Raw genomic sequence first — 21903 nt, forward strand, 5'->3', positions numbered from 1 at the left:
TTTGCTGGGCTGACTGCTATTTTGTTCCATTATTTTTACATTTATTTGCCTGTGACTAACTCCCAGGAGTGTTTATCTTTGATGCGTACAGTTAAGTTGGAGACTAATTATTCTCTTCATTTTTCTCCTTTTGGTTGCAGAGCCCACATTTCCTTCCCGGATCTGCTCATCAGCACCTTTACTCTATTTCCTGATCATCTGCCCCTGCATTATGTTCATTCTTTTGCTCATTTCCCTCCTCTGCTTATACTGGAAGACCAGGAAGTTGTCAACCCTGAGTCTGAACACACGGAGAGAAAAGGCTCTCTGGGTGGACTTGAAAGGCACTGAAGACCGGTCCACAAACAGGAGGGAAGAGGAGGAGGAAGAAGATGACCACTGAGTCCTGAGAGGTGCCTGCCACCCCATGAATGAGCTCGGGTTTGCAGTTGGACAGGCCCGGATGTGAATCTGTCTGTGGCCTCGGGCAAGTTTCCTAGGAGTCAGATGGAACATCTGTTGAGTGTGTATGCAGTTCCTGGCACTGTGACGTGTTTCTCTGTGGATTACTTCATCTACCCCTCCAGTTCCCCCATGAACTAGAAGACACCATTACCCCGTTTTACATTGGCCACACCTTGCAGAGGTTCAGGGCCCCCATCTGTATGGAGAGAAGTGCCTCCCTCAAGCAGCCTCTTGGCAGTTAAAGGCCCTCCTGAGGCAAAGCCAGGGTAGGCTTCCCTTTGCTCTCCTCTCTTACGTCACTGGCTCCCTGGAAACATTCGCAGACGTCCAGTCACAACACTGGCTCTTAAGGAATCTTTTGTCTCCATGTAAGAGGTGGAAGTAGGGGCCTGATGTCAGGGCAAAAGGAAGTGGGAACATGTCCGTCACTTACATGAAATCTGCAACTCGACAAGGATGTGACTTCCTTCAAGGCAGAAATCCCATTGTTTTCCTCCATCCCATCTATAAATGCCACTCATAGTAGGTGCTTAGTCAGTATTGGTTCTTGGATGAAATGGTAACATATTCTGTAGCGTGGTTTCTTTTTTTCCTTTTCTCTTTAAGACTTATTACCGCATTGCTAAGGTTTTTTTTTTTTTTATTTCATAGCAGTGCTCCAGTCAAGCCCCCGAGGCTTTCTGTCTCCCCTTCCCCCTGGCTTCTGGTTCTTAGCCTTATTTGGTCTGACAGCCCCAGGTGGTAGGAAAGGCTGTTGTGGCAGTTATTTGAGGGAGAAGGGATGAACAGTGCACCACCCCCTTCCGCTCCAGCAGAGACTGAGTGCTGGGGGAGCCGTGGCTCAAGTCCAATTTCTCAGGATCCCCTATTCTCAACCAGAAGTCTGGGGTAGAGCTGGGGAATGTCATGGCTGAAGGCTTTCACCACCTGTCTTCTTGCAGATTTCATGTAACAACTGTGCCCACTGGGCCTGAGGTCTCCTTTGTTTCAAAAGCTGCTCAGGCCCTGTTGTAGCCAGAATTGGAAATCAATCAGTGCCACCTAACAGACTTGAGAAAACACATCTATTTATTGTCTATGTGACCAACAAGGTTGCTTTAGCACTCGGTCATTTGCATTTCCAGGGAGAGCAATTTATTTTTAATTATTTTATCAGTTGTACATGTCCTCTGCAAACATAATTAGTTCTTCTGCAAGGTGATTATTGGTGGCTATGAGAACTCCCACTGTAAACCTACCAGTCCCTTAAATTCATCTCCCTTTATAGCCTCATTTGAAATACTTCAAATGTTTCCTTAAACATGTCAACACATTTGTTTCTTCTCTCTGGTAAAGGAGCATATTTTTCATAAACAAAGCTAAAGTTAAGACTTCTTAGAAAGTATGATATTCTCCACACACACACCCTTCGCCACTTTTTCCAGAAACCTGCATTTTAATTGGGATATTAAAGGGAAAGAGAGCAGAACTGAGTCCCATCAGAGAATCAGAGCAGTTCTGGTGCCGCCCCTGCCGGGGGTACTGTCCTGCAACCCCTCTTCTCCTCTTTACCCCCGCCTTTCAGCTCTTAGCTCAAATACCAGTTCTTCACATTTGAATCCAGCACAGAGCAGACACTCCAGTATCTACCTGCTGCTCCACCCAAGCAGAGCGTAGGAGTGATTATTCCCCGGCAAACACCTCCTACATGTCTGTGTTGGGGTGGGTGTGACAGAGCGGTGGTGACTCAGGCAGACACAGACCCGCTCCCCTGCGATCATCACCTTGTTTGCTCTGGGTGCTCTGCTTTCATTAATGAAATCTAGAACCATGTTAGATTTTTTTAAGAAACCACATTGCGCTGTTTGGCCCAGAAATAACTATTTTTTCCTTCTCACACTTCTAGAATAAAATGTATTTGTGCCCAATTCAGTAGATATTTTACATGAAACTTCTTTTGTCTCCAATTATGTACTTGTTCTTTTCTTGGTTTTTAAAACTTAATGGAGAACTTTACTAGTACTGATTTCAACTTTTCCATTCTTTGTCACCACCTGGTTTTACTTTCAGCTTCTTGTGTCGTAAATCCTCCTGGCAGCAGGTCAAATGTCTATCTCAGGAGATGGCTACCTGTGGTCCACAGGCCAAATGCGGTCCACCACCTGTTTAATAAAATACAATTTGTTAGAATACAGCCACTTCCATGTGCCTGCATATTCGGTACAGCTGCTGTCATAATAAAATGGCAGAGCTGAAGAGCTGGCACCGAGACAGGGTGACCGGCAAAGCCTGAAATGCTCACTATCTGGCCCTTTACAGAAAAAGTTCACCACCCCTTGCCCTCATAGTGGCTAATGCTCTGGCCATCTCAGCCATGCATTATGTTCCCAGGAAACTTGATTTGACCTATTATAGCTGTATCTGTTATATATTTGATTGATAAATAATCTTAGACTCTGCAGATTGGTGTCTAGTCCAGGCAGTTCTGAGGTTTGAATCCTCTCCAGCACACTCCTACTAGGTGGGAAATTCATCATCCCTGAGGGGTTCCACACCACCCTCTTGAGTACCCACTCTGTGCAGCACAAGAGGACACAGAGATGAATGAGGCATGTATAGTCTCCTTTCATTATTTTTAGTCTATTGAGACACATACAGGAACAACTGATTTATGAGGAAGATGAATTCAGTGGTAGATAGTCATGTGCCATAAGAATTTCTTAAATTTGTACAGGAGTTGTTCATCTCAGAGCTTCACAGCATCTCCATGTAGAAGGGAATGTTATTACTGTCCTGTAGGTAAGAAATTGAAGCTCATGAGGTTGGAATTTATCCAGGATCATCAGCCATAAGAAGATGAATAAGCTCAAATTTAGGTCTGCTGACAAGTCCTGGACTCTTCCCACAATAAACCCTAAGCTCAAATTCATTGTTATGGGGAAAATCTGGTGATAATAATATCCATCTCACATGGTTTTTATGAAAATCAAATCAGATAGTTATACAGAGGTACATTTTAAACCATTTCAAGTCATAAATCATATCAGCATAACTCAAGTTTTTCCAGGGCTGGCTGACTGTGCACATAAATGAAACTAAACCAATGACAAAAACACAAAGTCTATGTAGACTTTTGCCCCAGGCTGCTTACACAGTCTTGGCCACCTAAAATGTGTTCTTCAAGTACTTCTGGGGATTCCCTAGGATTCTGGGGATTCATATGAGCTCACAAACAAGTCTACTCCACATGGTTTCCTTGTGCTCTGTTCAGACCTCTGGGCTCCCACTGTGGTTGAGGGGCCGGAGCACATGAGTTGTGAATGCTGGGCAGTGTTCAGTGGTTAAGCAAGGAAGCGCCAAAATCTCAACCTGTCTTTGCATTACACTGTTTGAATGCAGACAAATCCAAGACTGCTTATGCCCCGCTATCTCTAAAGAGTCTTTTGTGAAAATGGCTCCTTTAGCTTTTGCCCAATACCTCCTTTCTGCATAGGATCCTGGGTTGGTCTGAAAGTGCCTCAGGAATCTGAAACCTACTCCATACACTGAGGGCAGGGAGAGACCAAGGAAAGCGTCAGCCACTCCAGGTTGGCAGGTAGCAGGTTTAATAAGAAAAAGAAACCTGCATATGAAGCTTGTCTTGGGCAGCCACAGGAAGTCTCTGTACCTGCCCGCCAAATCTTAACGGTTTTATAGAAGCCTGAACATATATTGTCCAGATGGTCTCAACACCACATCACTATCTCAAGGCTGTGTCCTGGAGGCAGCCTCTGGGAGCCAGATGGGCAGGCAGAACCTGCATTCCCAGGGTAGAGGAGGTGCTAAGGGTCCAGCTCTCAGGTCACTGGCAGTCACATCTTCTCAATGACTTCCCCCAACATCCAGACACCAGCTGGTCTAGGACCAGCCTGGGAGATAGACTTCATGATGTGCTCTGCTCTCCAGTTCCCGTTCTTGGTTTGCAGGGACCTCTGTACTAACCTCCTTATCACAGGCTCCCCTCCCTTCCTGCGGGTGGGTCATGCAAGTGTGCCTAGGTGGAGGCTCCCCACTCAGAGGTCCAGAGAGGTTTGCATTTCCTGTAGGCTCAGCTGGAACTTCTCTTATGCTGGCTATTAACTTTTACCCCCAGTGCAATACAATGCTATGAGCATTGAGAAATTAATGACAACTTTGGAAAGGAGATGTCATTTGAATGGGGCTTTAAAAGTCAGGAAATACTTTGACAGGAGTTGGGGTAAACAGTAGTCTGGGGGCAGAGGTAACTCCATGAAAATCATAGTACATAGAATAGCTTTGGTTTGACCTAAATGTCGGATTTATGGATGGGAGGAAAATATGGAAAGGTACTTGGAGCAAAACTCTGGGGGTGGAGGGGCAGGAGAGAAGGTCTTGAACATGCGTAAGAACTTGGACTTTTTTATTTGGTGGACAATCAAATGTTGATAAGCCATTGAATGTTATTTGGTAAGCAGCTGTCCTTCAGGTGAATTGAAATACCTGTCTGGGTTTGGGGTGACGGCCATGGAAGTACCAAGGCAAGGCAGGGCAGTCAACCTCAGGAAGCAATTTCTGATTTCCTAACCCATATAACAGATATAATGCCAATTTTGTGTGGGTTTTGAGGACTGAACAAAATCATCAGAAAATTGAGTATTACATCAGGCTCATAGAGGTAGATCATATGTATCTGTTAAATACAATGACACATGTTATGAGAAACTTCTTCTGTTTAAAAAATGTTAAGATAAGAGAGCTATATCCACTTTACTATCTTAACTGGCTTTCCATTTACTTTTTCTTTTTGATACTTGATTTTACACTTAATTGTTACAAATTTGCTGTTTCTGCCATGTCCTATGTGAAGCCAAGGCTCCTTCTGGACCAGCTCTGACTGCCAAATAGAAGTGTTTTGACTAGAAACATAGTTATCACATTAAACCAGTTGCTGAGGTGGTGACCACATTGGATAAGGAGTCATTAATAAGTTCATGTATTGTAAGTAACCAGTAAATAAAAACCAACTTCATTATGCCTCTAAGGTCACAATGATAGGGGGTGAAAAGGGTGTATGCTTCAGTTTTAGATTGCCTTGCTCAATAATACAATACGTTGGTAGACTTATCCCACCCTAGTCTCTTTCTGGCACCTTGTGCTCCAGCCGCATCAAATTACTTGCTGGCTCCCAATTTTGCACCTTCCATTTAGGATTTGTTTTTCCTTTTTGTGATCCTGCCCATCCCCATTACACTGACTTCAATATTAATTTATTGCTGAGGGTGTCCACCTAAGATACGTAGTAGGGGAAACAATGCTGTTTGTTCTTTTATTTGCATATTCTGGACTTGATCATGTTCATGTAGAAAGAGTTGTGATGGAAGCCAAAATCTCAGAAAAACCCCTATTCCCATGCCCTTTGGTAGCTATATGATTATGAACTTATATAATCTTGTCCTGTGTTCTCTCCTCCATGAGCATACCCTGCTGGGAGGTGTTCCTCTGTGGCCTGATATGCATACCTGCCATGCACATGGAGAGACATGGTAATGTAAAACCTGCCATATATCACTCGTGAAAGTTTAAAGTCTACTACTTTACCTTTCCCTATATGCAAAATAAGTAGTTCTTCAGTGTGGGGGTTTTCAACTATTCAGTTATAAGAGTAATCACTGGGAATCCAGAACAATAAAACAAAGATACTATGACAGTAGCAATAAACATTCTTTGATGACATGCTCTGAGTCCCCCATTAAAACATAGCAGTAATAGTTCTTTGGGTACATTAATGCTATAGACCAGGGATCATAAAGTTACATGTTTCAGGGTTCAGGCAGGTAAATTAAGGAAAAATTAGTCTGGGGGAAGTCCTTGGAAGTGATGAAGACTAAAGCAATTGAAGCTATGTATCTACTTAAAGGCACTCAAATTCAATATATAAGATACTGTGCAAATTAATTAAAACATGTTGGGGTGGAATTCTGATCTTTGTAATCCCTGTATCACATCCTAAAGCCACCACTGATACTTTTTACCAAAAATAGCATGTCAGCATAATGCCTATATCTCAAAGTCATGAAGCAATTTGCCTTTTTTTCTAGAAGTTTCATTATTTTAACATTGAAAAGTGGGTATCATAACATCAAATTAGTTTTTGTATAAAATGTGAGATAAGGGTCAAGATTCATTTTTCTCCATATAATAATGATTCAATTATTCCAGCACCATTTATTCAGAAAAGTATCATTTCTCCAGTCTAGTGGCCTCTAGAACATCAATGTGGTAAGTGAATATGTTTTTATGTACTGTTTAAAAATCTACAAATATCTTCAATAAAGTTCAATGATATAGTAAATCACAGCCATTCATGATCAATCACAATTGATTACAGAGCATTGTTTATTACAGGAATACAGGGTTGGTTTAACACTTGAAATTCAGTCTGTGTTAAAGGAATAAAGAAAAAGAAACAAAGGAATAAAGAAAAAAGCACTTGATCATAACAGATGGAGAAAAAGCATTTTATAAAAGTCAACACTTATTCATGATAACATTTCTCAGTAAACTAGTAATAGAGGGAGCACTTTCTAAATTTGATAAAGAATATCATACTCAGTGGTGAAATAGTGAATGTTTCCCCGCTAAAGTTAGGAATAAGGTGTCAACTATCACTACGTCTATTGAATATTATACTGGAGGTCCTCATCAATGTGGTAAGACAAGGAAAAGAAACGAAAGTAAAAAGACTGGAACAGAAGTTAAACTGTCTTTATTTGCAGATGACATTATTACATTTGTAGAAAATCCAAAAGTATTTACAAACAAGATTGATTTCTGGAAAAGATCAATATACAGAAATTAACTTTTGTTTGTACATTAAAGACAAATAATTGAAAAATTAATTTGGAAATTGCCATTCATGATAGCATAAAAATATCAAATCCCTTGGAATAAAATTAACAAAAGCTGTGCAAGAATTCTACACTGAAAACTATAAAACACTGCTCAGATAAAGAACTAACTAAACAGAGAGAGATTCAATTTTCATGGATTGGAAGTACCAATATTGTTAAGATGTCAATTTTCTTGAAATTGGTCTATAGTTTTGATAGAGTGGTTGTCAATGGCAGAGGGAGGGCATGGCAACTGTGCTACCCAGGGGGTACTTGGCAATTCATGGGAACATCTTTTGCATCACAAGCTGGAGTCAAGGGCGCTACTGGCATCTAGCAGGTGGAGGCCAGAAATACTGCTGACCATTCGACAGCACACAGGACGGGCACCTTTCCTCATAGCAAAGAAGTATGTCTGGCCCAAAATTTTAATCGTGTTGAGGTTGAGAAACCGTGACTTAATTGAATCCTAATCCAAATCCCAGGCAATTATAGAAATTGGTCAGCTCATTCTAATAAATGTAAATACAAATTATTTAGGATAGATAAGATTTAAGAAGAAAAACTGGATGAATTACATCCTCAGGTTCCAGTACATCCTATAAAGCTACAATAATTAAAAACCATGTGGAATCGGTGCAGGTTTAAACAAGGAAACCAATGGAGTAGAATAGAGTCCAGAAATACATCTACACGTATACATTTACCTAATTTCCATTATAGGTGCTACTGCAGTGGGGAAACCATGCTCTTCCTTAAAAATGCTGCTGTAACAATTGGGCAATCATATGACTTCTACCTCACCTTTCATACTATAAAAAAAATAATCAGTCATCACTAAAACAAAAAATTTCTGTTCAGCAAGTCATCATTAAGAGCTGGTTGGGGATGGGGAAGATATTCACAACATATCTCACAAAATCTTATATCCAGAATGTATATAGAACTCTTATAAATCAATTTTTTAAAAAGGAAGAGCACACAACTCAATTGAAAAATACACACAAGTCTCATACAGGGATTCACAAAAGAAGATACCAGAAAGGTCAATGAGCATTCTATTCAGGTGCTTCATGAAGCATGTCAAAACGGAATTAGACATGCAAGGGATCTACTGAAGGAAAAAGGGTATGCACTATATGATTCCATTTATTTGAAGTCCATGAAGGAAAGCAAGGGGCAGAGCAGGAGAAGGTGGGGAGAACCCTTGTCTGTGGTGCAAATTTGCTATCTGTGAAAGGAAACAGGAAAGGAAGGATTATTAGGAAGATCTTCAGACTCAGTGCAGTTTTGAAATAACCTGGGCCAACCTGATGGGAGCCTCTGAACAAAGGTTGCCTGTTAGATGGAGACCCCTTTGGGCAGCAATGGCCTAGCTCTAGTATCTCTGCCATGCTAAGCCTTTGGCTGCAAGCAGCTCTGGGGAAATGTGGCCCCAGCCCAAGCTTGGTTACAGATAAATCTAGCTGTGGGAGGTTGTCAATCAGCTATGCTCCCTTCAGCAGTTTCCCTTGAAGGGAGTTTTGAGTAGTGCAGCTCCATGGCCACAGCATCTGAAGAGCATGTTTCTCATCATTATTCATCAGAAGCATGCATGTTAAAACAACAGTGAGATACCAGAATACATACACCAAGATGGCTAAAATTTAAAAGACTGACAATATCAAACACTGGTAAAAAATTTGGAGCAACTAGAACTCAATACATTGCTGGTGGGAGTATTAATTATTTAACTATTTTGTAAAATAGCTTGGTAGTTTCTAATAAAATTATACATATACCTACCCTATGACCTACTAGTTCTTTTTTTATTAAGGTATGATTGATATACACTCTTATGAATGTTTCACATGAAAAACAATGTGGTTATTACATTCACCCATATTATCAAGTCCCCACCCATACACCATTGCTGTCACTGTCCATCAGTGTAGCAAGATGCCACAGATTCACTATTTGCCTTCTCTGTGCTACATTGCCTTCCCCATGACCCCCCACACCATGTGTACTAAACATTATACCCCTCAATCCCCTTCTCCCTCCCTCCCCACCCCCCCCACACCCCTCCCCTTTGGTGACCACTAGATCCTTCTTGGAGTATGACCTACTAATTCTAATTGCATTAACCCAAGAGAAATGAATGCCTATGTCCACCATAAGACACACAAGAATATTCATAGCTTTACTCATCATTGCTAAAACCTGGAAATAACCCCATTACCCATCAATAAGTGAATGGATAAAACAGATTAATATACCATGAAATACTACATAGCAATAAAAATGAGCAAACTGCTGACATACATGACAGTGTGGATGAATCTCACAGCATTTATTGAGCAAAAAAGCCAGACACAAAAGGTATGCACTGTATGATCCCATTTATTTGAAGTCCACAAACCAGCAAAACAAATCTATGGCGACAGAAGTCAGAATAATGATTTCTTCTGGCAAGGGGAGTATTGACTTGGAAGTAGCATGAAGGGACTTTCTAGGGCAACTGAAATGGTTTTTATCTTTAGGTGGTGGTTTCATGGTGTATACCTATGTAAAAATACACTGAGCTGTCTTCTTAAGATTGACCACTTTGCTCAATGAAAATAACTTAATATATAACTTAGTAGGTGTATAACAAATAACTTAATGAATAACTTCACATAAATAAACCTGGGGGGTTTTTTTTCAAAGCATCTATCTTTCAAAAAGTATTTGAGAACCAACTAAATGAATGACCTAAGAGTGAGGGATTTTAACTTACAAGAGAAGTAAGATGTATTTATTACTCAAGTATTTTCTGATATTTAGCATATCCAAGACACACGCTGGGAGCTAGGCATGCAGAAATAATTGACATTATCCACTCCCTCAAAGAGGAAGGAGAAAGTGTTAATGTTCACTTTATTGGGCAGCATTCATGAGCTTTGAGGATTAGATCTTTATGATAAACTTGTGAAGAAGCTGAGATTAAGCCACAACCAGGAAAAAGCAGTTAAGTATTTTGCCTAAGGTCACCGATCATTAAATGCAGAGCAGTATTTAAGCCCAGGTGTAGGACTCCAAAAACAACCTGCCTATTCCAGTATGCTTCACCTAGTTGCAAAGAATCTACCATCTCATGAGCAAATGTGGACACACAAACAGGACCATTGGGACCGAAAATGATGATCAATGCTTGTTTGTTATATGTTCTTTAAGCTCCAGTTTGCTATAAAAAAAGGAGATGAATTTGAACTGGATGGGCAGGCGACCCCTTTGCACTCTTTACCCTGGCTTCCCAGTGGAAATTGCCCTGAATGTCCATTTAGCCCAATGCATGCTGATTCAATGGCTACTCTGTACTGCCCTATGATGTTGTTCAAATGGACACGTGAGAGCATGTTTTTGTCATGGTCTTCTGTGACTGGAAGCAGATGCTGTAAGTTCTGAAGTCTGTCTTAAGGGAATCTTTGTCTTGTTTAATGGTCTGTCTGCTAGAAGCTATTTGTACCACCCTGCAAGGAGCAGGAAATTGAGGATTCTTCTGTTCTTAATACCCAAAATATGACCAACCAGTCCAATAAAAAGGTGCAGATGTCTGAATGGCTTTATTCCCTATGTGTGGGCCAAATACCTACTAGCCCTGAAATTTACAAATGGGGAGGCTGTGTGCAAAAAGCATCACTGTGGAAGCAAAACATTGAGCAGTCTGAAGTGGCTGCCCTTTAGCCTTGGTCTTGAATTGGGGTCACCGGCTCTGTGAAACGCCATCTCCTCACGCACAGGTACATTTAAATTCCTCACTTGAAAATTTTTTCTTGATTGAGGGAAGGTATTCAGTGTGTATTCTGTATGGGTCATTCAAAAGCAGTAAGCCAGGAGATTTCCCACCTGGCAACAGAAGGCTAAATGGTAACTGAGATATTAAGTAATCCTTTCACACAAAAGAAATAGTCAGTCTATTAGCCCTTATAAGAAATAAGTTGTAGCAAGGTAAAATTGAGGCTGCTAACTACTCCCTCTTAGGATCTTCCACTTTGACTTTTTGCCCCTGTTAGATAGTGTACCCATTGAATGCAAATGTGACCTAATAGTCAGGAATGTGGTCTCTGGATTTAGACTGTCTAAATTCAAACCCTGATGACATCACCGTTGCTTAATAAGGTTTGTTGTAAGGATTAAATGATGTACATGTAAAGGAGGTAGAAGTCATAAATGTTAGGTATCATTACTGGCAAGCTGTCCATATGAATCCTTCCTTCTCCTGGAAAGGAAACCAGATACCTGCATTTTACTTTCTAATTCTTAACCTGATAGTGCAGAGAATAGACTATGAGAAAGAAATGCAAGCATGGGCTTTGCCATAAAATGGAATAATTGCTTGGGTCCAGAGCCTGAGAGGCTAATTTAAGGAAAGGAAAGTTAAAGTTTCAGGAAAGAGTCAGGATATCAAGGCAATGTGGACAAAGGAATGTTTAGATTAACTGAGTAATTTACAGTTAAATGAGAAGCCAGGGTAATACAATCCAGGAGTTCCAAGTGAAGATACATAAATATATGGGAATTACTGGGAAATGGAGCCACCAGAGACTCCTATCCTGAACTACTTTATACCTCTGTTAATTAGCTGACTCAGTTTACCTGTAGATTTGAGTGCAAATGGTACATTTGGAAAACAAATGTTATGGTAGATAGCACATAATTTGCTTGGGTATTTGTATTCATCTGCTTGGGCTGCCATGACAAAATACCACAGACTGAGTGGCTTAAGCAGCAAAATTTTATTTTCTCACAGTTCTGGAGGCTGGGAAGTCCCAGATCAAGGTTCCAGCCACCTGGCAAGGGCTATCTTCCCAGATTATAGACTGCCATCTTCTCTCTGTACATCGTCACTTTGCAGAGAGGGAAAAAGAGAGGCTCTCTGGTGTCTTCTTATAAGGGCACTAATCCATCCATGAGAGCCCCACCCATGGAACTTTATCTAAATCTAATTATCTCCCAAAGGACCCATCTCCAAATACCATCACACTGGAAGTGGAGCTTCAACATATGAATCTGGGGGGACACAATTCAGTCCACAGCAGAATAGACAGTGTAATTAATGAACTGAACTGTGCTGTGCTTTTCATACCTGCTAACATGGTTCAGATGGAGTAAATTATTTCAGTGTTACATGTTTGGTATATTTTACTGTAAGTGCACACACTCGGGTAGGATATATAGCTTAAAAAGCAAAACCGTTCAAGCGAGCAGAATTTCCTCACCTACCACTTAGCCATGCTCCAACTATTCCACTGGAAATAGATGATTACTCGTAAAGTGACAGGAATGGGGTCATCATGAAAAAGTATAAAGATGAAAAGGGACTGCTTAAACATGCATGTGGAGCTCTGGGTGGGGATGCAAAGAATTGGGACGAGTCCTCCACAGCCACTCATTCATGCTGTTTTTGTCTCCCCTGGACCAAAGGAGAAATGTTGAGGGTTGGAGGGAGGGGTAGTAGAGAAAGTGGGCGAAAAAGAGGAATGAGAAAGAAAATCTGGCAATTCGCACATAAGAGTAACATGCTCCAGCAGCATGAATGGCAGAAACAAATGCCAGCAAACCACAGAGAGAACCCCACATCCCCTGCCCCCCACCCCAAGCTCTTCCTCTGGGCTCAGGTGGGTCTCTGCGGTGCCCTGCACCAAGCACCACCAGCAGCACAGACAGCTCTGAGGAGCCCGCAGCCTGGGCGAGGGGAGGTGGCTGCAAGCTTGTAGGAGACCCTCTAGATGCAGTGGGGCTGCCCAGAGTGCTGGCAGGGCCTTCCTGCCTCTGCTGCCCTGGGAGAGGAGCAGTGCTCCCTGTGTGTGTGGGAACGGGTCTGCCGGCTTCTGCTTACGAGTAAGGTGGAAGTCAATCCAGGAAAGGCAGGGTGAGAAAGCTCTAAAGAGGAACCGAAGGGCAAAGGAAGAGCTGGATCTTTTGAAGGGAACTTCCTGGGCTGCCCAGGAAGGCTGCTCAGATCTTCATCAAAAGAACTATTAACTCTGCTTGTTCTCACTCTTGGACTGTAGCAAATACTTCACTTAGAACTGCCTGGCCTTCATCCAAATGCATGGTAACCTAGAGCGAGGACCAAGAGAGAGAGAGGAAGGAGGTGGCTGATTAGATAAGAAGTGAGAAGTGACAGATGTCATGAGGCGAATCGACAAGACAGGAGATGGTGCGACTGAGTGAGTCACCAACCTAGCGGGAGGCAAGAGCCTTTGTCCTGAAAAGCCACATCCCCCTGCGGTTCCTAGTGCTTCCTGTGCTGCTCATCAAGAAAAAAATCACCCAGATCAACCACACTTTTCTACTCTGCTTTGCAGGCTGGTAAGCAAAGAGGATGTTGTAGAGAATAGCATAGTCCACAGCAGAACTGACAGTGTAATTAATGAACTGAACTGCAGTTCACCCTGTACGTGTGCTCCTCACACCCACTAACATGGTTCGGACAGAGTAAACTATCTCAGGACTGCATTGGGTACTTTTAATTGCACATGCACACGCATGACGACCTGCAGCGAGCCACTGGAACAAGAAGGAACACATGGCATTTATGTGACTCCATGCTTGACTGGATGACTGGACCCACAGTGTTATGACTAAGGCGCTTGTCTATCTGGAGGAGTCTCTCCAGGGTGTGGGAAAGTGTTTGGCCTTATTCAGCATTTTTACTGGCAACTTGGATGACGTCAAAGGGAGCAGGCTCATCAAGGGTTCCGTTGACCCTGAGTCAGGAGATAGCATTAAAAAGTCCAGCTGACAGAAACAAGATTCAAAGAGATCTAGACAGAATGATAGATCAAAATGAGCAAGATGAAAGATAGAATCTGGAGTTAAGTTAAAGCAATTAGATGCACCAGGTAAGGGTGCCTTGAGTTTGTGCGTGAAAAATGAAAGCAGTGGTTCTGGTTGATTGCACCCGTGATATAAATTACTTGCATGACATAGTAGAAGAGAGAGAGAAAACATTTTTGCAGTTTTATATTGCATGTATATAGTGGTTACATCTGAAATAAAGGAGATAATCACCACACAGCATTCTTTGTACTGAATTCTATTTGAGATGCGTCAAATTCAGTGAACATTCATGGAAAAATGCCAGTGAGGGAGGAGGGAGAAGTAATTGAAGCAGTTGGAGCAGCCCCTCTCAGGAGTGAGCACCCGCATGGAGTGTGGTGAGGATGAGGTAGCCATATTCACATAATTTCAAGTGACATCGAAAAGGATTAAGTGTGTTATGTGTAACTCCAGATGACAAGTGGAAATTTCAGACAGAAAGACAGTTTTCTACTCAATATACATTATAATTGACATTTTGAGGTACTCTAATAGAAAATTTGCTGTGACTGAAAATGTCTAGGCTGAATCCATTAGGGATGACATAGGATTGGGAGGGCAGACTATGTAATTTTAGGGTCTCTTGCACATTATGGTTCAATTTATTTCACTTAACAGATATGTACTGAATTTCCATGTGCTGGGTATGTAGCAACTGGTAAGCCAAACAGTAAGTCCCTGCTCTCTTAGTGCTTACATACTTTATCTCTGGGGAAGGCAAGCAACAGGTAAAAAGGCAACTTGCTATAATCTAAACGTGATGCAGAAGGAAATAGGGTGCTGAGATAGAGCACAAGGAAGGATGCCTGTAGATTAAGCAGTCAGGGCGGGACCAAGCGGATACTTATGCTGAGACCTGAAGGGTGAGGGCTGGTCTTTCTAAAACACTAGGCAAAGCATTCCAGACAGAGAGCACCACAGGAACAAAGGTTTAAGGAAGGCAAAGCTGGACACACTGAGGAACAGAAAGCACATCAAGGTGGCTGGAATACAGGTGGCAGGGGGAGAGGGGCAGAAGAGGAGAGGCAGAAGTAGGCGGGGCCAGCTCAGGTGGGCCCTACATGGGCCACAGTGAGGATTCTTTTCCTAACTTCAGTACAAAGCCACTGAAGAGTTGTCAGCAAGGAGAACAGAATCCGATTCATGTTTTCAAAAAGTTGATGAGTACTTTAAGACCATCTGAGTGCTGAAAAATAGTGGCAGAAAACACAGGCTGTCCTGTTCCAGCTCCTAGGTTAACTTGGCAAGGAAATGCCAGGGAACCAGCCAGAACCCTGCCAGTTTTCTCCACGCTGAGGATCCCAGCAACTGGGGGGCTCAAACGTCACGGCAGAAGTCTTTGGGGCCCTGGGCAGTGCATACTTCCTTCTAAACTTGAGAACCTGGAATCTACTCTAGGGTTGCTTGCTGTCTTCTAGAAAAACGGCAACGCGGGGTGACCACCAGCAAACAAGCATGGAGCTGCAACAAGTCCTAGGCCTCTGGGTTATGAGCAATTTGTAAAAAGGCAAGGGCTTTAGGGAGCATGTGAGAAGTACCCTTGCTTCCTAGGAAATTTGGAATTCGGGTTGAGGATAAGGTTAGAAGTAAGCAAAATAACTAGTACAGAGTTAAGGGAAAAGCAGAGACAATAACCTGCTATGAAAGTGGAAGTTAGGTACTAAAAAGGGGGTGAGAGGAATAAAGAACATAAAGGGAAGAAAGGATTAATTATAGGAAGGACAGGATAAACTCGCTAGACTAAGAAGTAAAGGGGCTGAAGACACACTGTGGTGCAGGTGCAAGGATGTGGCACCCCAGCTCCTTACACTGCCCAGTGCATGCTGTATAGAAAGATGGTGAAAAAGAAACCAGACACTAAGAATCCTTAAATAAGCATGATTATTATTTTGGTGCATTTCCTCTGTTGTTTTAAATCCTATGTGTCTGTTTTTAATGTCACTGTTGTATTTTTTTTTAATCATAAGAGCAATACATGTGAATTGTAGAAAATAAAACCAGGAGTCATCTCTCAACTTCTCAAAGGTATATAAAATGGATTCATAAAATATATAAGTGGACTTAAAACTTAACAGTTTGTTGTGGTTAAAAATATTTTTCACATGACTATGATCATAGTATATTAGGCAATTTTGTTGCTTAACATCGTACAACCGGTGCTATTTCTTTGATCTCTTGGATTAATAACAATGTCATTTTTACTTAGGTTTTAGTTTAAGTTCTATACAAACATTTAAAGAAAGGAAGATAGAATTATCAGACTTCGTTTATAATAGCTTAATAAGAGAGTTAAGTTAGATGGTTAGATAGTAAATAAGCTACCTTTGAACCTTTGGTAACCACGAATCCAAAGCCTGTAATGGCAATAAGTACATATCTATCAATAATCACCCTAAATGTAAATGGACTGAATGCACCAATGAAAAGACACAGAATAATAGAATGGATAAAAATGCAAGACCCGTCTATATGCTGCTTACAAGAGATTGACCTCAAACCCAAAGATATACACAGACTAAAAGTGAAGGGATGGAAAAAGATATTTCATGCAAACAATAGGGAGAAAAAAGCAGGTGTTGCAGTACTTGTATCAGGCAAAATAGACTTCAAAACAAAGAAAGTAACAAGAGATAAAGAAGGACATTACATAATGATAAAGGGGGGTATTCCAACAAGACTATCCCCTTTATAAATATCTATGCACCCAACACAGGAGCACTGACATATGTGAAACAAATACTAACAGAATTAAAGGAGGAAATAGAATGCAATGCATTCATTCTGGGAGACTTCAACACACCACTCACTCCAAAGGACAGATCCACCAGACAGAAAATAAGTAAGGACACAGAGGCACTGAACAACACACTAGAACAGATGAACCTAACAGACATCTACAGACCTCTACACCCAAATGCAGCAGGATACACATTCTTCCCAAGTGCACATGGAACATTTTCCAGAATAGACCACATACTAGGCCACAAAAAGAACTTCAGTAAATTCAAAAAGATTTAAATTCTACCAACCAACTTCTCAAATCACAAAGGTATAGAATTAGAAATAAATTGTACAAAGAAAACTAAAAGGCTCACAAACACATCACATGGAGGCTTAACAACGTGCTCCTAAATAATCAATGGATCAATGCCAAATTAAAATAGAGATCAAGCAACATATGGAGACAAATGACAACAACAGCACAAAGCCCCAACTTCTGTGGGATGCAGCAAAGACAGTTCTAAGAGGAAAGTATATTGTAATCCAGGCCTATTTAAAGAAGGAAGAACAATCCCAGATGAATAGTCTAAAGTCACAATTATTGAAACTGGAAAAAGAAGAGCAAATGATGCCCAAAGTCAGCAGAAGGAGGGACATAATAAAGATCAGAGAAGAAATAAATAAAATTGAAAAGAATAAAAAAATAGAAAAAAAATCAATGAAACCAAGAGCTGGTTCTTAGAGAAAATAAACAAAATAGATAAACCCCTAGCCAGACTTATTAAGAGAAAAAAAGAATCTACACACATAAACAGAATCAGAAATGAGAAAGGAAAAATCATGACAGATCCCATAGAAATACAAAAGAATTATTAGAGAATACTATGAAAATCTATATGCTAATAAGCTGGATAAGTAGAAGAAATGGACAACTTCCTAGAAAAATACAACCTTCCAAGACTGACCAAGGAAGAAACAGAAAATCTAAACAGACCAATTGCCAGCAATGAACTTGAATCGGTAATCAAAACCCAACCCAAGAATAAAACCCCTCGTCCAGATGGATTCACTGCTGAATTTTATCAGACATTTAGAGAAGACATAATACTCATTCTCCTTAAAGTTTTCCAAGAAATAGAAGAGGAGGGAGTACTTCCAAACTCATTCTATGAAGCAAGCATCACCCTAATATCAAAACCAGGTCAAAGACCCCACCAAAAAAGAAAATTACAGACCAATATCCCTGATGAACATAGATGCAAAAATACTCAACAAAATATTAGCAAAATTAATTCAAAAATACATCAAGAGAATCAGACACTATGACCAAGTGGGATTCATCCCAGGGATGCAAGGATGGTACAACATTCAAAAATCCATCAACATCATCCACCACATCAACAAAAAGGACAAAACCACATGATCATCTCCATAGATGCTGAAAAAGATTTTGACAAAATTCAACATCCATTTATGATAAAAACTCTCAACAAAATGGGTATAGAAAGTAAGTACCTCAATATAACAAAGGCCATATATGAAAAACCCAAAGCCAACATCATACTAAACAGCAAGAAGCTGAAAGCTTTGCACCTAAGCTCAGAACAAGACAGGGATGCCCACTCTCCCCACTGTTATTTAACATAGTACTGGAGGTCCTAGCCACAGCAATTAGACAAAATAAAGAAATACAAGGCATTCAGATTGGTAAAGAAGAAGTCAAACTGTCCCTGTTTGCAGCTGACACAATCCACTCCAAAACTACTAGAACTAATATCTGAATTCAGCAAAGTTGCAGGATACAAAATTAATACACAGAAATGTGTTGCATTCCTATACACTAATGATGAGCCAGCAGAAAGAGAAATCAAGAAAACAATTTCATTCACAATTGCATAAAAAAAGAATAAAATACCTAGGAATAAACCTAACCAAGGAAGTGAAAGACCTATACCCTGAAAACTACAAGATACTCCTAAGAGAAATTAAAGAGGACACTAACAAATGGAAACTCACCCCATGCTCTTGGCTAGGAAGAATTAATATCGTCAAAATAGCCATCCTGCCTAAAGCAATATACAGATTCAATGCAATCCTTATCAAAATACCAACAGCATTCTTCAACGAACTGGAACAAATAGTTCTAAAATTCATATGAAACCACAAAAGATCCTGAATAGCCAAAGTAATCCTGAGAAGGAAGAATAAAGCAGGGGTGATCTCGCTTCCCAACTTCAAGCTCTACTACAGAGCCACAGTAATCAAGACAATTTGGTACTGGCACAAGAACAGAGCCACAGACCAGTGGAACAGCATAGAGAGTCCAGATATTAACCCAAACATATAGGATCAATTAATATACAATAAAGGAGCCATGGACATACAATGGGGAAATGACAGCCTCTTCAATAGCTGGTGTTGGCAAAACTGAACAGCTACATGTAAGAGAATGAAACTGGATCATTGTCTAACCCCATACACAAACGTAAATTCGAAATGGATCAAAGACTTGAATGTAAGTCATGAAACCATAAAACTCTTAGAAAAAACAGGCAAAAATCTCTTGGACATAAACATGCGCAACTTCTTCATGAACATATCTCCCTGAGCAAGGGAAACAAAGGCAAAAATGAACAAGTGGGACTATATCAAACTAAAAAGCTTCTGTACAGCAAAGGACACCATCAGTAGAACAAAAAGACATCCTACAGTATGGGAGAATATATTCATAAATAACATATCCGATAAAGAATTCACATCCAAATTATACAGAGCTCACACACCTCAACAAACAAAGAGCAAATAATCCAATTAAAAAATGGGCAGAGGAGCTGAACAGACCCTTCTCCAAAGATGAAATTCAGGTGGCCAACAGGCACATGAAAAGATGCTCCACATCGCTAATCATCAGAGAAATGCAAATTAAAATCACAATGAGATATCACCTCACACCAGTTAGGATGGCCAACCTTCAAAAGATAAACAACAACAAATGTTGGCGAGATTGTGGAGAAGGGGAACCTTTCCACACTGCTGGTGGGAATGCAAATTAGTTCAACTATTGCGGAAAGCAATATAGAGGTTTCTCAAAAAACTAAAAATAGAAATACCATTTGACCCAGGAATTTCACTTCTAGGAATTTACCCTAAGAATGCAGCAGCCCAATTTGAAAAGGACATATGCACCCCTATGTTTATCGCAGCACTATTTACAATAGCCAATAAATGGAAGCAACCTAAGTGTCCATCAGTAGATGAATGGATAAAGAAGATGTAGTACATATACACAACGGAATATTATTCTGCCATAAGAAGAAAACAAATCCTACCATCTGCAACGACATGGATAGAGCTAGAGGGTATTATGCTCAGGGAAATAAGCCAGGTGGAAAAAGACAAGTATCAAATTATTTCACTCATCTGGAATATAAGAACAAAGAAAAAACTGAAGGAACAAAACAGACTCACAGACCTCAAGAGTGGACTAACAGTTACCAAAGGGAAAGGGACTGGGGAGGATGGGTGGGAAGGGAGGGATAAGGGGAAAAGGGGGCATTATGATTAGCATGTATAATGGAGGGGGCACGGGGAGGGCTGTACAACACAGTGAAGACAAGTACTGATTCTACAGCATCTTACTATGCTGATGGACAGTGACCATAATGGGGTTTGTGGGGGGGACTTGATTGGAAGTCTAGTAACCATAATGTTGCTCATGTAATTGTAGATTAATGATACCAAAATAAAAAAATTAAAAAAAAGGAAGATGATGGCTAATAAGCACATGAAAAGGAGCTCAACATAATTAGTCAGTAGGAAATGCAAACTAAAACCATAAAAATGAGATACCATCCACAATTACCAGAATGACTATTAAAAATAGACATACAATAGTAAGTGTGGGTGAGGACCTGGAGAGCCCAGAGCCTTTATATATTGCTCTTGGGAATATAAAATGGTACAGCCACTTTGGAAGACAGTTTGGCAGTTTCTCAAAAAGTGAAATTTAACCATACAACCAGCAATTCCACTCTTACATATCTACTGAAGAGGATGTAAACAAATGTCCACATAAAGACTTGTTGATATTCAAAAGAACATTATACCTTATAATCCCAAAGGGAAAACAACCCAAATGTTTACTAACTGGTGAATGACTGCAATAGGATATGATTCAGCTATTAAAAAAGTGAAATATCGATATATGTCACAACATGGATGAACCTCAAAAGGATTCTACTAAATGAAAGAAGACAGAGGCAATAAACTACATACTGTATCCTCCATTTACATGAAATGTCCAGAAAAGGCAAATTTATAAAGACAGAACGCAGATAAGTGGTTACCTTGGTGCTGGGGATGTTAGTGGGCACTGACTTCACACAAGGTTTGAGGGAATTTTTTTGGAGTGATGGAAATGTTCTAATAATGTCAATGTGGTAAGAGTTGCACACCTTTACTAATTCCTAAAGAAGTATTGAATCGTACAGTTATGAAAAGAAAATTAGATGGAGGAGAGCCTGCTCTGAACCATTTTTTGGATAATATTTTAAAACCAGAGAAATTTAGAACCTAATATATAAAATATTGGTACAGCAGAAGAATTTGTAAAGTCTCTTGGCTTTTCAAATTATAATCAGATTTGTCATTATTATAATATCATTAGACTCTACCTATGTCAAAAAACACGTTTAAAATGGTCATGTATTTGAAAGGCACAAAATGAAATTGAATTACCACTACATATCCTTAAGCACAAAGAAACAGCAGGAGGCCGGCCTTGTGTTCGCTTTTTATGTGAATATGCTGTCACCTAGAGGTCATTTATAAAATTGCAGTACTTGGTTGGTTTGTGTTGTCTTGAATTTGTGAGCCATGTCTGCACACCGTAAATATTTAAATGTTTTGCTATGTGTAAGTTAAGTATCTGGGTGATTCATTCAATAGTTTATCCTTCATAAAAATGCTGTAGTGAAAGAACTGGATTGGGAATCTTGAAAAAAGCTGCCAACCCCTGATCTGC

General features: G+C 40.4%; 1 protein-coding gene across 2 annotated transcripts in view; it reads left to right on the forward strand.

Annotated features, from left to right (window-relative positions):
* Positions 1 to 2355, forward strand: part of CD101 (CD101 molecule) — a 55091-nt gene extending 52736 nt beyond the window's left edge. For both annotated transcript variants that reach the window (XM_073234465.1, XM_073234464.1), the window contains one exon: positions 141 to 2355. In XM_073234465.1, coding sequence (XP_073090566.1) covers positions 141 to 382 — 242 coding nt within the window. In that variant the 3' untranslated portion in view covers positions 383 to 2355. The remainder of the gene's footprint in view (positions 1 to 140) is intronic.
* The last annotated feature ends 19548 nt before the right edge of the window (positions 2356 to 21903 follow it).

This window comes from Manis javanica, chromosome 4 (genome assembly GCF_040802235.1).
Source record: "Manis javanica isolate MJ-LG chromosome 4, MJ_LKY, whole genome shotgun sequence".
Taxonomy (NCBI): domain Eukaryota; kingdom Metazoa; phylum Chordata; class Mammalia; order Pholidota; family Manidae; genus Manis; species Manis javanica.